This window comes from Neophocaena asiaeorientalis, unplaced genomic scaffold (genome assembly GCF_003031525.2).
Source record: "Neophocaena asiaeorientalis asiaeorientalis breed wild unplaced genomic scaffold, Neophocaena_asiaeorientalis_V1.1 scaffold91, whole genome shotgun sequence".
In the NCBI taxonomy this organism is placed as follows: Eukaryota; Metazoa; Chordata; class Mammalia; order Artiodactyla; family Phocoenidae; genus Neophocaena; species Neophocaena asiaeorientalis.
Genome location: NW_020173198.1, coordinates 1,833,269 through 1,847,192, shown reverse-complemented (window position 1 = coordinate 1,847,192; position 13,924 = coordinate 1,833,269). Strand labels below are relative to the sequence as shown.

Genomic DNA, 13,924 nt, shown 5'->3' with positions numbered 1-13,924 from the left:
AAACTGGTCCCCCACTCTCACCCCCTGTACTTTGGTCCAGGAAGCTGAGGAGTAGCCACTGTCCCCCTGATCTGGTTCCCTTTAATTTCCCCCAGATTCTCCAAAGAAAGTCCCAGCCTCCTGACCCTGCCATCCAGTCTGCCACCAGGCTTGATTCAAAAAGAGTGTGGCTGCTTTCTCCAGCCTGACCAGTGGGACCCTCTGACCACCCTGCTTTTATTTATTTACTTAGGCCACGCTGTGTGGCATGTGGGATCTTAGTTCCCCAAACAGGGATCAAACCCATGCCCCCTGCAGTGGAAGCAGGGAGTCTTGATCACAGGACCACCAGGGAAGTCCCTGACCACCCTGCTTTTAGCTGTCTGATAACCTAAAGCTTAGTTGGGAGGAAGATCTGAATAACTGGCCTTAAGAATGTGAAGCACAAAATGAAAGGTCTTGGGAACAGCTGTTTATGTCTTTCTTCCCCTTTCTGGAAACAGCCACTTAGTCCACGGGCCGACTCTTTCAGCCTTAAAGCGGTGGGTACAGGGTCTAAACCTGACCAATCAGAGCACCCCAGGCCTCTGGCTACAGATCAAACCAATGAAGTCACTTCAGGACTGCTGGAATTCTTGCTGTTGAGGTTGTTGGCAGGTTGTAAGGTTGGAGCTGCCAGGGGCCTGTGGGTAAGGTGAACCTTCCTGAAAATCTGAAGCCAAAGCAAAGGGAAGCAGAGGTCCAGCGACTGATGACTTCCTTTGAAGCTCTGGATTCATGTCCAAAGTCAGTAAAGTCACTGAAATTTTTAGTTACACAGCCCAGTGAGTTCTCTTTAAATACAAGTAACACTATCACCTGCCACTGAACATTCCTTAACATACACCTTAGACAGAAAAGGTGAGTCCTGGGATCTGTTAGAATAACCAACAGTTTATTAAAAGCTTGCCATGGGGCTCTGTGCCAGCCCCGTAGCTGGGAGGGGCTCTCATGACTGCCCCCAGGCCTGGGAGCAGCCCCTTCTAAGGTTCTTATTTTGTTCCCCTGCCCCAGCTCAAATCTCAATTTAAAAAAAAAAAAAAAAAAATGATAAAGGACAAGACGGCACAGGACGTCAGACAGCAACAGGGGAATGGAGAGACCCAGGCATCCTGACCCCAAGACCCCATCCTGATCTTTCTTTCAGGAAGACCTTTTCCTCCCGTTCTCCCCACCCCAGGCCCCAGACCTGCTCTGTCACATCCCAGGTCTGGGGGGCCTGGCGTCCCCAAGTCCATGGTCCCATTCCAGGGCGTGGTATAGTTCGCTTTATATAATATATCTAGACCCACCCTTCCCCTCCCCCAGGGGACTAGATGAATATTTGACACGCATATCTCCCTCCTTTCCCGAGGCCGTGATGGAGAGAAACCCTGGCACCATGGTGGGGAGGCAGGGGCTCCTGGTCAGCCTTGAGGCACCTATGCCCAAGCTGGCCTTGGGCCACTGGCCAGCCCAAGAAGCTCATGAGATAAGTAAGGTCTGAGGGGAGCTGGAGCCAACTTCCTGTCCCCCACCCTTGGATGGACCTCCGGCTTACAGCCCTCCAGGATCAGGCTCCACCCACCCCTGCCTCATTCATCGGCTTATCCACCTTGTACTTCAGGAATAGAAGTGGGAGGAACCATTGAGGATGTGGGAAGCGACACTGGTGCTGCGGCTCAGAGGCCCAGGCACTGCAGCAGCAGGTGGGCCCACATTGTCACTGCCACTGCCCCCCGAGGCTGCTCGTCGCAGGGGCTGGGGGCTGTTTCTTAGCAGCAGCAGGGCTCCACCACGGGGTGTCCCACTCTGTGCTGGGGGCCCCAGCCAGCTTGGGGGACCCGGGGGAGCCAGGAGAGAGGGCTGACGCCAGGCTGGGGGGGGCATGCCTGGTGGAGGAGGGCCATGGCTCCAGTGCGCCCCTGAACGGGGAACAGGACGGGAGGGCCAGGCGGGGGCAGGGGGTGGAGCAGGATAGCCCTGGGCAGCAGCCTCAGCTGGGATGCCCCCCAGAGCCATACTGGAGAAGCCCAGCCTCATGCTCTCAGCATCGAAAGCCTCGATCTCACGGGCCTGCCGCTCGAGCAAACTCCGGATTCGCTCAGAGCGCCCCGTCTGCAGGGCCAGCAGCTCCTCTTCCACCTGAGGCACCCAGAATAGAGGTCAGAGGGTCCGGGGTGGGGGCTGCCCTCCCCACCCCATCCTGGAAGCCCAGCCCTCTTACCCGCTGCTCCAGCAGTGCCCGCCTCAGAGCTACTCTCTGCTCCAGCTCCCGCAGCTCCCTCTCATGTTGACTCTCCGTGCGGATCTTGATCTTGCTCTGGTAAGCATTGAGCAGCTCCAGCTCCTGTTGAAGCTGCTGCCGAAGGGCCTGGAACTCTGCCTCCTGGGTCTCATCAAGCCGCAGCTAGAGATTAGGTAGAGCAAGTTTTCGGGGCCTCCTCCCCTACCCCCACAATCCTCCCCTGCCCCAGCAGGCCTGGGCCCTCAGGTTTCAAGAAGCAGCCAGTCTCAACATCTATCAAAATGAAAGGTCGTCATACCCTGTGACACAGCAATTACACTTCCAGGAATTTATCCCCCAGGTATACTTGCACATGTGCTCGAAGGTGTTCACTGAAGCGTTGTAATAGCAAAATACTGGAAACAACCTAAATGTCCACCAATAAGGGATGGGTTAAATAAATTATGGTACATCCATACCATGGAAAACTCTATGCTCTTAAAAAATGAGATATGTGTACTGACATGGAAAGATGTCCAAGAAATACAACGTGGAAAAAGAAGTTAGAGACCAGTATATAAAGTATGATTCCACTTTTGTTTAAAATTTTTATATAATTTTCTAAATATGCATAGGAAAAAATCTAAAATACAATTAATTGTTAACAGTTACCTCTGAGAGGTGGGTTAGGTGAGGGAACGGCAATGAATAAGAACACTTTTACTTTTTACAGTGTTATTTTAAGTGGCCTATTCCAGTGTGATGTGTGACCACTTTTAGAACAGCAAACTTCAAAATCCTCCAGAAGTCTGAGCAAATTGGCCTGAGGGCCACAATCATTTTTATTTGTTCCCTGTTCACAGATTAAACTAACTCAGGCCCAGGAAAAAATTACAGCCACTCTTTCCTTGGTGGTTCTTGGGTGGAGTAGGCAGGCTGGCTTTGTCAAGACCTTAAGAAAATACTTAAGAGAAATAGTAAAACCATTGCAGAGAATACCAACAGTGGAAGAATATGAGTTTCCCAAGAGCGAAAAGCCCTATCTCTGTCTACACCCCCCACCTGCAGTGCCCACAGCTAAGCTGGAAATACAAAGGCCAACCTCCACCACGCTCCCTCCCTGGACCCCAGGCCTCACCGCCTGTGAGCTGAGCATCTCTGAGATGGACTGGTCGTACTGCTCAGCTAGGATTGCCAGCTTGCGGGTCTGTTCTTCCTTGAGCCGCTTAAGGAGGCTCTTGTGCTGAGCTTTGGGCGTGGTCTCCAGCAAGTGTGCCCGCAGAGCCTTGTACTGCCGAGTCTGGATCTTACACGTCTCCTGGAACTGCTTCTTGATCTGCAGCTCCTTAGACTATGCAGTGGACGGACCAAGGGGAGATGGGGGCAGGGGGGAGGAGGAGGAGGAACAACCAGGGGAAAGGGAGAAGAAAGAGAGGAGGAGAGGAGACAGAAGCAGAGACAAGAAGAGGGAGAGAAACAGAAAACATGTTAGACAGAGGGGGCGGGGGGAGCTGTATACAGACAGACATGGAGAGATGGGATTGTGTTCAGAGAGATCAGGAAGATTCTCAATGGGCAAGAGATGCAAAGAAACAAGACATCTTCCAAGAGCACGTTCACAGGGTTGGGTGGAAAACTCACAAGAAACAGCAGGAGAGTTCATGGACAGGGAACTGAGAATCTTGAGAGTACTGAGTGCACACAAGAAGCTTTGACCATGCAAAGAGGGAGAAAATACAACCTAGAGATAGATGCCTGTGAGCAGATACAGAATATGAACAAGTGAGAAAACCAAGTCACTCAACATACACATGGAAGACAGCAACACAGCTGAGGAAAGACAGAGGAAGTCCCAGGTTCATCACCTCAGGGTGGGAGGGAGGGAAGGATAAGCACCAAGCTAAGAAATGGATAAGATGGGTGGCCCCATCTCGGGCCACATAAGGGAAAGGGGCAAAGGAGGTGGCCAGAAAGGGCCCGACAAGTTCAACAGGCCAGCAGCTGCCACCCTGACCAGATATCCACATTCCAGCCCGGCCCCTTGTATACTCAGCTCCCACTCCAAGCCCACAACCAACCCCATTTCCGCAGCCCCCACACTGTCTGGGCCCCCAAACTCACCACCCCCTACTGTGGACGGTTTGCAGTGCCATCCCCCCAGCCCTCTAGGGCAATGCCTGATGCCAGGAGAGAAACTCAGCTCCCAGACAGAAGGCAACCACGTAGGGAGTGGGTTGGGAGGAAAGGCAGTGAATGAGGACAAAAGGACCCAGAACCTGAGGACTCTCGGGGAGGAATCCACAAACAGGGGAACTGTGGGACCAAGAAGTTCTGGAGAAGCTCAACAGGGGCCCAGACCCCTCAACTGGTGGTGGTCATGGTGCAACGAAGCTATGAAGGTAGAGAGGATGAGGCTGAGGAGTGAAAGGGGTTGAGATAACGTAGATGGGGTGAAGAGGTCATGGAACTGGGGGCCAAGGGTCCAGATTGGGGGCATACCGGGGAGGCTAGGCGGCAGGACAAAGCAGACAGAGGCAGCCTGGGCCAAAGGTACAGTTCCGCTCAGATATTTTATTTGTGTTTGTCTTTTTCTTTTTTTGGTGGGGGAAAGGGGACAGGTTGGAAGGGAGACAGAAAAACAAAATCAAAGAGAGAAAAAAAAAACATGACTCTTCCCACCCACTGCCACCCCTGGCCCCAGGCCTGAGTCGATGAGGGTGAGGATGAGCACACACAGTGGGAGAACAGCAATAACTTAGGGTGTGGGGGGGAGCATCAGGAGAACGCAAAATATAATCTCCGGACTCCACGGTGGAGGAGGCTGCCTGTCTAGAGGCCCAAAGGGCTAGGGGTGAGGTGGGGAAGCATACCGAGGAAGGAGTGGTGAAAGGGAGGAGAGGACTGGGACTGGAGAAACTTCACTGAGTAGTGGGAGATAAAGTGCTCAATGCTCTAGATTTGGGCTGGGGAGAAGCTAGAGTTGGTTACCTCCAGGGAGGCAGGGCCCGGGACTGGCGGGTTCGGGATCTCCGCCCAACTAGAGTCTCTGGTGGTGGTTGGTGGGAGGCAGGGGGGCCTAGCCGGCGCTGGCTGCGTGGTAGCAGCCGGGGGATACGGCTGGGCCGCTCACCCCGAAGCAGGCCCCAACTGGCCAGTGTGTGGATGGCCCAGGGGGGCAAGCGGGTGGCTAAACCTTGGCTGGCCCGTGCCAGGCGCCAGTTCCAGCCCTTGCACAGGGCCCAAAACCTTGCCAACAGGGCTAGTGGGTGTCGGGCAGTGCGAGGATTACCCCGCCGGGGCCCAGGGACAGGCAGACGGCTGCGGAAGCCATCCTTGTTGGTCTTGGGGTAGAGTGCAAATAGGCCCCGATCCCCCACAGCCCCACAGCCCTGTAGGGCCCTGAAGGCCATGGGCGACAGACGCAGCAGAGCGCGCAACCAGAGTCGAGAGATGCCCCGGCGCATCCGAGGGCCCTGCTGCCGCACCCATTTGCCCCCAGCTGCCAGAGCTGCCAGAGGTAGAGCCAAGCCTGGCCAGGCTAGGAGCCAGGCAGCCCCAAGGCCCAGAGGGACACCCATAAGACCTCGGCGCCAGCTCAGACTGAGGACGGCCCCCAGTGCGGTGCCCTGAGCCAGGAGTAGGAATAGACTGGGGGGCAGGTGCAGAGCTGTACAAAGCAGTAGGTAGGAGGCCCCCAGGCCCACCAGCCCCACCTCAAGGGCCAGCAGGGCTGCCTGCAGGCCACCCCCACCCTGGGCCGCCAGCAGTGGGAGCAGCAGCAGAAGTAGTAGGGGCAAGAGGCCAGAGGAGGACCCCACTGCAAAGGAGAGTCCAGCCAAGAGGCCATGGGACAGGAGTCCAGGGAGCTGGCTAGTAGGGCTGGGCCTCAGATGTGTTGGAGGGGGTTCAGGGGGGATGTCTGGTGAGGGACAGCCATCTCCAGAATCCCTCGGGGTCCTAAATGGAGCACCCTCCTCCTCTTCCTCCTCTTCCTCAGGGACTGGGGTCAGTGTTGGACCCTGGACCCAGCCAAGCTCAAACTCCTCATCCAAGAGGCTACCATCCTCCTTCCCCCACAACCTCCATTCCCCGGATGCCTCCTGGCCCACAATGCTCCTCTCCTGGGGTGCCGGGGATGGAATTCTAAGCTCCTCTATCTCCTGCTCAGGTAGCCCCCAAACTTCCTCATCAACCAAACTCCTATGTTTCTGTGGATTGGGACTAGGGGTTCCTGACTCTTCCCCCAATATCCTCTGCTCCTCTGGCTCCAAGGCAGCCCCTTCCTTCCCCAGAATCCTTCTCTCTGGAACTGCTTCCTCCTCCTCTCCCAGAATTCTTTGGTCTGCCTCCTGGCCAGATGAGCAGGACTGCTCTTCTCTAGGGGTGCCTGTGTTAGGTGGTCCCAGAGCCCCAGGAATGGGGAGCGGGAGGCCCAGGGGACGCTGGCCTGCACGTACTTTGAGGCTCTTGGGCTGCTGGCGAACCTGGGCCGCATGCTTCTGCCGCAACTCTTGCTCACGCCGCTTATTGTACTCCAGCTGGTTGCCCAGCTCCGTCTGGTGCTGCAGGCGGGTGAGCTCAGCCCGGGTGCGCTGTACGGCCTGGAGCTGCCGTAGCTCCAGCTCCCGTGTGGCCTCATGCTGCCGTAGCAGCAATGCACACTCCAAGTCCTTCTGTGTCTGTTTCTTGTTCAAGTCCTGAGGCAAGAGGGAGGCAGGGCCCAGAAACTGGTCAGAAAGCCTTGTTGGTGTCAAGGAAGTGAGAGGCCCAGGACTCCTTGGCAGAGGGAGCCGAGGGTGGGGAGATGAGGGGTGTAGATGAGAGGTGTAAGGGAGCCAAGCTCCTAGCTGGCCTGGGAACTCTAGCAGGGTCTAGTGGGCACGAGAAGCGAAAGAGATGTTGAAGAGAAGCCGAGCTGTGACACGAATGAGGGCAGATGGGAAAGACAACCACAAGTGAGGCAAATGGAAAAGGGTAGGTGCCTGGGATCTGGGAGGGGAACAGGGAGGGGGTGGCCTACCTCTCGAAGCAGGTCCTGGTCCAGGCTGTGACGAGCCAGCAGCATCTTGCGCTTGTACTGGCGACACTGCAGCTCAAAGTACTGGCGCTGCCGCCGCAGCAGTCCAGCCTCCTCCTCCGCCTGGCACTGCTGTAGCTGCTCCTTCTGCCGCAAAAGCCACTCAGCCTTCTCCCGCTTGGGTGTGCTGGGGTTCTCCTGGAGCTCCTAGGAAAGGGCAGCAGGAGAGCAAGGAGGTCAGGGCCCGCCTCACCCTCCATCAACCCCACCCACTGCTGCAGCCCTATCCCACCTCCTTCAGCTGCTCCTTCCGAAGTTTGTAGGTTCGCTTCTGCGCCTCCAGCAGGGCAGCCAGCTCCTTCTTCTGCTGCCCGAGGATGTGCTGCTGGAACTTACGCTCCTCAGCCTGGGCAGCTCGCGCCTCCTTCTCACCGATAGCCTGGTGCCGCCTTGACAGCTTTTCGGCCTCAGCCCCAAAGCCAGCCCGCTGCGCCTCGAGCTCCCGCTGCAGCCGCGCACTGTGCTCCTCACGCTCGCCCCTCAGCCTCGACTCCAACGCCAGCAGCTGTTTCTGGTGCTGCCGTCGCATCCGCTTATAGCCACTCAGCTGCTCCCGCAGGGCTGAGTCCTGCTCATGCTCCTGGATCTGACGGCTGACCTGGGGGCGGGAGAAAGGATGAGAAGTGGGGCGCAGCCCTGGCCCCCATTTTATTAACACACATAGTCTTCGTGCTCTATGGGGGAAGAACGTGAGTGTTAGCCTTATGGGTTTAATTCTCATTTGATATCTTCCTCACACTTAACCTCTCTGAGCCTGCCACCTCAACTGGATCATGGAGATATCTCCTTCAGAGGTTGATGAGACTCAATGAAACAAGAAAAGGTGCTGAGCACAGGGTTTTGCATAAAAGTAGGAACAATTCAGATTAGTTCAAAAGAATAAAAGAATCAGACAGACCTGGGACCAGATCCCAGCTCTGCCACTTACTAACCATGTGACCTCAAGCAAGTTAATGCTGCTAAGCCTTAGCTCTATTAAATGGGACAATAACACCTCCTCACAGGGGGCTGGGGAGATTAACTTTGATACCTATGTAATAGTGTCTAGAACACTCTGAACCAGTAAGTGATGGTTCCTTACCCTTCAGCAAACACTGAAGACCCTTTACAGCTCAGATACGGAGCCAGAATATGGACCATGGGACACTGGAATAACAAGAACACTGGGCCTGGATGTCCTCATCTGAAGTTTGAGCTCAGATCCCACTGTCAAGGGGCTATGTCAATGTACCCCAAACTAGTCCAGGTGGCCAAACCCCTGGAGATCACAGACCTCTCTACACAGTACCACAAAGCACCAAGCATCACAGGGTCTGAAGAGTTGTCCTAAAAGAACAACCAGCCATAAGCAGAGGCTACAAGAACATACTAGACCAACCAGTGGCCTCCAAGGGGACCATAAAAGCTTACAGCTGAACAGGGATGTAATCTAAAAGTTTATTAAAAGTATGGACGAAAATCTATGTTTTAGGAAAAGTATACCCCTTTTCCTATGAACTGAGAAAAACATCGCTGTGACTTTAAGAGAGGACCAAGGTCCTGGTTACAGAATTTGGGAAGCACCAAAGGTAGCCCCCCCTGAGTCACAGCTGTTTCATCTCACAAATGGGATCACACCCTCACCCTCCCAGAAGAGCTGGAAGGATTAAATACAGGGATGTGTGTGGGCCTGAAAGCCAACTACTGGCACAGGCAGGTACCTGTACACCATCTCTGCCCTCTAGGGGCACAGAATCCAGCAAACCCATCATCATGTTGTTCAGGAGTACCACAGCACAGGATATGAAGCACCTGGCTGGCCAGGAGCCTGGGAAGGCATGCCAGGAAATGCTATTTAAGTCCAGCCACAAAAATGGAGTACGAGCTGGGCAATGTGACCAAAATAGTCTATTGGGAGAAGGGAGGGGAGAGGGGAGGGTTTAGGTGAGACGGTCGAGGTGAGAAGGCAAGAGACAGCAACACAAAGTGAGGGTGGAATCTGGACTTAATCATATGCCACAGGGAGAAAGTCATTTCTGGACTTAGATAGTCTGGGGCATCCAGGATGGCTGCACTTACCAGGGAGGCAGTACGGATGGTGGCAAAATGGTCCCGGTTGCGGCAGTAGGCCCGTCGGCGGGCAGAAGAGGTGGTGGATGTGGGAGCCGGGGCTGCAGGTGGCTGGAGAGGGCCTGGGGTCATCTCTGGCTGGTAGGGGTCATCATAGAGGTTGTCAGAGCCCTAGAGGAAGGGAAGGTGGAAGGAATGCCCAAGGCTCAGAGGTCAATGGGCCCACAGGGAGTTCCCTGGAGACCCAGGCAGACTTAGAGAAGGAGCAGTCACACATGGGAGGGAGAGCAGGGAACCAAGGTGATTCCTGAGAAGGAGAGCTGGGGCTCGGCCCTGCCGCTGTCAGGCCTACTCAGGGTGAGCTGCATACCGGCAGCCGGTGGATGATGGAGCTGTGGGAAGTGACTGTGTGCTCGCCCTCCTGCATCATGGCCATCTCCCGGGCTTCAGGGCCTTCTTCCTCCTCCTCCTCCTCCTCCTCCTCCTCTTCCTCCTCCTCATTGTCAGAGGCATCTGCTAGGCTGTTGACTGAACTGCTCTGGCTGGAGGCGCTGATGGACATGCTGGGCACTGAATGGCTACTCTCTAGACTGGTCAGCGTCCCGGCCCGGTGCATGTAGGGCTCTGCCTCCTGTGGACAGGACACAGGCTGTTGGGCAGGGAAGGGGAAGGACAAGGGATGTGCATACGGAGGTAGCACAAAGACACAGCGGGTATGGAGAAGGGTGGGGAGGAGCGCCAAGCAACCGCTAGGAGGCAAGCACAACATGGTGGTGAAGAAGGGTGGCAGGGCAAGCCGGGTCACCTCCTCCTCCTCTGGGGCCTCAGCGCCAGGGCCATTGGGTGCCTCTTGGAACAGTATCTTCTTCATTTTGCGGTACTGCAGATTGTCCAGCTCCCGAACAGCATCCTTGGTCCTCTGGATTAAGTCCATGATGACTGTGGGTGGCCGCTCCCGGAGCACAAAGCGGTGCTGGGGGAAGAGAGCACTGAGGCCTGCCGCCAAGCACCTCCCGCATCCCAATACCCCGTGGATCTTGGCATTCCCTCTGGCCTGAGGCACTCCCCTGGGGCCCATGCCCACCACAGGTTGATGCTGGCCATGTCCCAACCCCTCCTCCCACATTAATTTTTACCACCCCGTCTCTACTCCCCACACAGTCTCTTGTTCCTCCAGGCATGGCTGACAGGCAAGAACAGCCAGGAGATCTGGATTCTAGTCCAGGCCTTCTATCAAAGTGCTCTGTGCCCCTGGACACGTCATGAGGCCTCTCTGGGGCTCATAAAGCATCCCACAATTATAAAACAAGTAGGTCAGGGTAGACAATCTAAGTCAGTTCCCAACTAGGGGTCCTTAGGCCCCTATGGATCTCTGAAGGGAATGGGGGCCCCTCTACTTTTGATAACTCAAAAAACCCCTAAGGGAAATCATACATTTCCCCATGACAAGGCTACACAGGCTTTTGGCTTGAATTACATCAGAATGGTGTGGTAACCCTGGTTATTGCACACTGGCCAGAAATTCTGGCTGGCAATTATATATATCTTTGATTAATAAAAGACGGGAAAACAAATGATTACTTAATAAATAAAGGCAACCTGGTAGACAAAATCTTGCAAAACACAGAGTCCACTGGGCACTGGGGATGGGGGCGGGAATTCATAAATGAAGCTCTCAGTGGAGGAAGAATCAGGAATCACTAATTTCACTGAGGGGTTTCTGTGGCTCCAACAAGCTACAGTTCTAGGAGAATGCTAGGCCAGTGAGCCCTCACCTTCAGAAGAACCTCTGAGGTTGGTCTGTCTTGAGGGATTTTCTGAAGGCAGGAGTCGACAAAATTCCGGAAGTACTCAGACCTAGAAGTTACAGCAGGGGAAGGGTGGGGAGGGCGTGAGCCAGGCAGCCTTACCCCTATGGCCTAACCCCTGGGCCCAGGAATCCCAGTCCTCACCAGTGTCCTGACTGGAGCACGGGGGACTCGTTCTGTGCAATGTGGTATAAGGCACTCATCGCATTCATGTTAAACAGCGGTGGTTTCCGTTCCGCTACAGAGAAAGGTCAAGGGAGAGAAGGTGAGAGGTGGCAGGTGGGCAGAGGAGACTGGAATGGAAATCAGAAGACTTGGGCTCACACCCCAGCTCCCTGACTTCCTCACTCCATGACCCTGAGCAATTCCCATAATCTCAATTAATCCTTCCTCTGTAAGACGCAGCACGCATCCTCTCCACTGCACATGGGTGGAATAGGTATCAAAGAAAATAACACATGCAAAAGCACGAATGAAGGCAGAAGAAAGCACATTCAGTTGCCGACCCAACTAATATTTATTAGGTGCCAAATCAGAGCAAAAAACTCGCTTAAGTATTATGGGAAAGATGAAAAGCAATAGACAGGCCCTGTCCTCAAGGAACTTCCAGTCTAACAGGGAAGATTAAATAGGATTGAACAAATAGCATCAAGTTCAAAGTGCTAATTGGCACAAGAGGAAAACAGGTAAATGGCTAGGAAGCTGGGTGTGTGGTGGGACTTCAAACTGGTACATTCGCAGGGGATTCAGAGAAGCTATTTTGGAAAAAGGGATATTGGAGGTAGGCCTCAGATCAGAAGTCACAAACTAGAAGCCCCTTGTGGCCCAGACAAATGCTTTGTATTGGTTTTGGTTTTCGCCTAAACAGTGATTTTTAAATTCTGATAATAATAATGAAATAATAACCTAAATTTCCAGTTTCTCTTAAAAACTTAGATCTGGTGAAATGGAGCCTACATTCCTGCATAACAATGGGCTGGAGCTAAGCAACAGCTGCCCTCTTCAGGTGGGAACAGCAACCTCCGGTTTGCTGTAGTCTCCTCCATATTGCTTCCCTGATACTGACTATCCGTTGCCATTTATAATAAAGATTGAAGTGTTTTTTCAATAGTAGAGAAACAGTTCCCTGCACCCATGTCTCTACCAAAAACTAGGAATAAAATGGACAGCTCTAGATTTTTCTTATACCTGGCCTGCTTCCCATATTTCCATTGCCTATCTGGTCATGGCCTTAAATGGTAAATGTAGACATGTGTAGATGGAGGGAAAGGCAAGTCCAAATCTCCAACCTTGGGCACAGGAAACAATACAAACAAAGGTAATTAAGAGGAAAAATTCAGAACTTGTTAAGAGGAAAGCCAGCCTTTAGGAAGCAGAGCCTTTAGCTTGGTGGAAACAAGGATGGGGATGGCTTCAGTCTTGAAGGCAATGGGGAGCCACTGACGGCTCTGAGGAGAAGAGAAAACAACAGCACCTCTCTCTGATGTAAAAGAGACTGGAAGGAAGAAGAGAATGGCAGTGGGAGAGATCACTGCAGGAAATTGTTGGTAAGAGTAACTGATAACATCTCTTTCTTGGGCAACTATTTTGTGCCTGGCACCGTGTTGGGGGCTTTACAAACATTATCTCACTAAAACAGTTGTTTCAATAGCATTGGCTGGCAGAGATCAGAACCTCAACATGGCTTCAAGACCTCGTGAACTCACTGAGCCTAACTCTCTGGCCTTATCACTCACTGTTCTTCGTTAACACATGCAATATTCCAAACAACTGAGGCTAGTCTCAGCTCCCCAGGCATGCTCCTCTGTCTGGAATACTTTTCCCTACAGTCTTTCAAAGCTACCTATTTATTTGTCTTGTGGTTGTTTAGACATCTCTGCTACAAGGAGACCTTCCTCAGCCCCTAACTAGGTCAAATACCTTGTTTTTTGGTTGTACTGCTCCCGTATCTTCTCCATTCAGCTTTTCTTACATTGAAAGAAAACATGCCTATTTCCTCAACTTGAATGTAAGCTCCAAGAGGGCAAGAACCTCATTCACTGCTCTACCCCCAGAACCTACTAGCACAGTGCATGGCACACAGTGGGCACTCAAAAAAGATTTAGAACTAGAGTAGTGGACAAGAAAAGATGAATGTTATGAAATCTTTAGGTCTAAGAAATGGCAGGATTTGACAGCTGCCTGTACTGGGGATCAAGGGTAGACTCAAAATGGACAGATGCTTGGAGGCCTCAGAGGATGGGATGGTGTAGGGATAGTAAGAAAAAGAGAAAGGAGTGGAGAGAAAAGAGGATAAGGAGCCAAGAGGAGAATGTCCTTACCCAGCTCGATGCAGGTTATGCCCAAGGACCAGACATCCACCTTGCCATCATACTGCCCCTCATCCATTGCCAGGATCACTTCTGGAGCCATCCTGGGAGAATGGTCAGGAGAGAGAGGCTAATCACCCGCCCAGACCCTGCCAACTCCTGCTCCCAACATCCCGGGAGCTCTCTCCATTCACCACCACTCCCACTCACCAGTATGGGGTGCCCACGAAGGAGTTGGCGGGTGCCATGATGGATGCGGAGCCGAAGTCCCCCAGTTTCACCAAGCCTGGCTCTGACAGCAGGATGTTCCCAGCCTTCACATCCCTGCCAAAGGCAAAGCACAAGGATAAGACATGCATCTCAGAAAGGCTGGGCAGCGGCTTTTGCACCAAGTTTCCAAGAAGACTGGAGCCCAGCAGAATGAGGAGTGGTGTAAAGAGCACCCCCCCCCCCCCCC

General features: G+C 53.4%; 1 protein-coding gene across 5 annotated transcripts in view; it reads right to left on the bottom strand.

Annotated features, from left to right (window-relative positions):
* Positions 1-892: 892 nt before the first annotated feature.
* TAOK2 (TAO kinase 2) overlaps positions 893-13,924 on the bottom strand; it is an 18,043-nt gene continuing 5,011 nt past the window's right edge. For 2 of the 5 annotated variants that reach the window (XM_024744216.1, XM_024744215.1), the window contains 10 exons: positions 13,678-13,791; positions 13,480-13,571; positions 11,303-11,396; positions 11,126-11,207; positions 10,156-10,323; positions 9,721-9,981; positions 9,360-9,521; positions 7,534-7,899; positions 7,245-7,448; positions 4,822-6,921 (listed from right to left, as the gene is read on the bottom strand). In XM_024744216.1, coding sequence (XP_024599984.1) covers positions 5,209-6,921; positions 7,245-7,448; positions 7,534-7,899; positions 9,360-9,521; positions 9,721-9,981; positions 10,156-10,323; positions 11,126-11,207; positions 11,303-11,396; positions 13,480-13,571; positions 13,678-13,791 — 3,256 coding nt within the window. In that variant the 3' untranslated portion in view covers positions 4,822-5,208. Of the gene's footprint in view, positions 2,143-2,224; positions 2,408-2,543; positions 3,576-4,821; positions 6,922-7,244; positions 7,449-7,533; positions 7,900-9,359; positions 9,522-9,720; positions 9,982-10,155; positions 10,324-11,125; positions 11,208-11,302; positions 11,397-13,479; positions 13,572-13,677; positions 13,792-13,924 lie in introns of those variants that run through there. The other 3 variants (XM_024744217.1, XM_024744218.1, XR_003003189.1) reach the window with 3 other exon arrangements.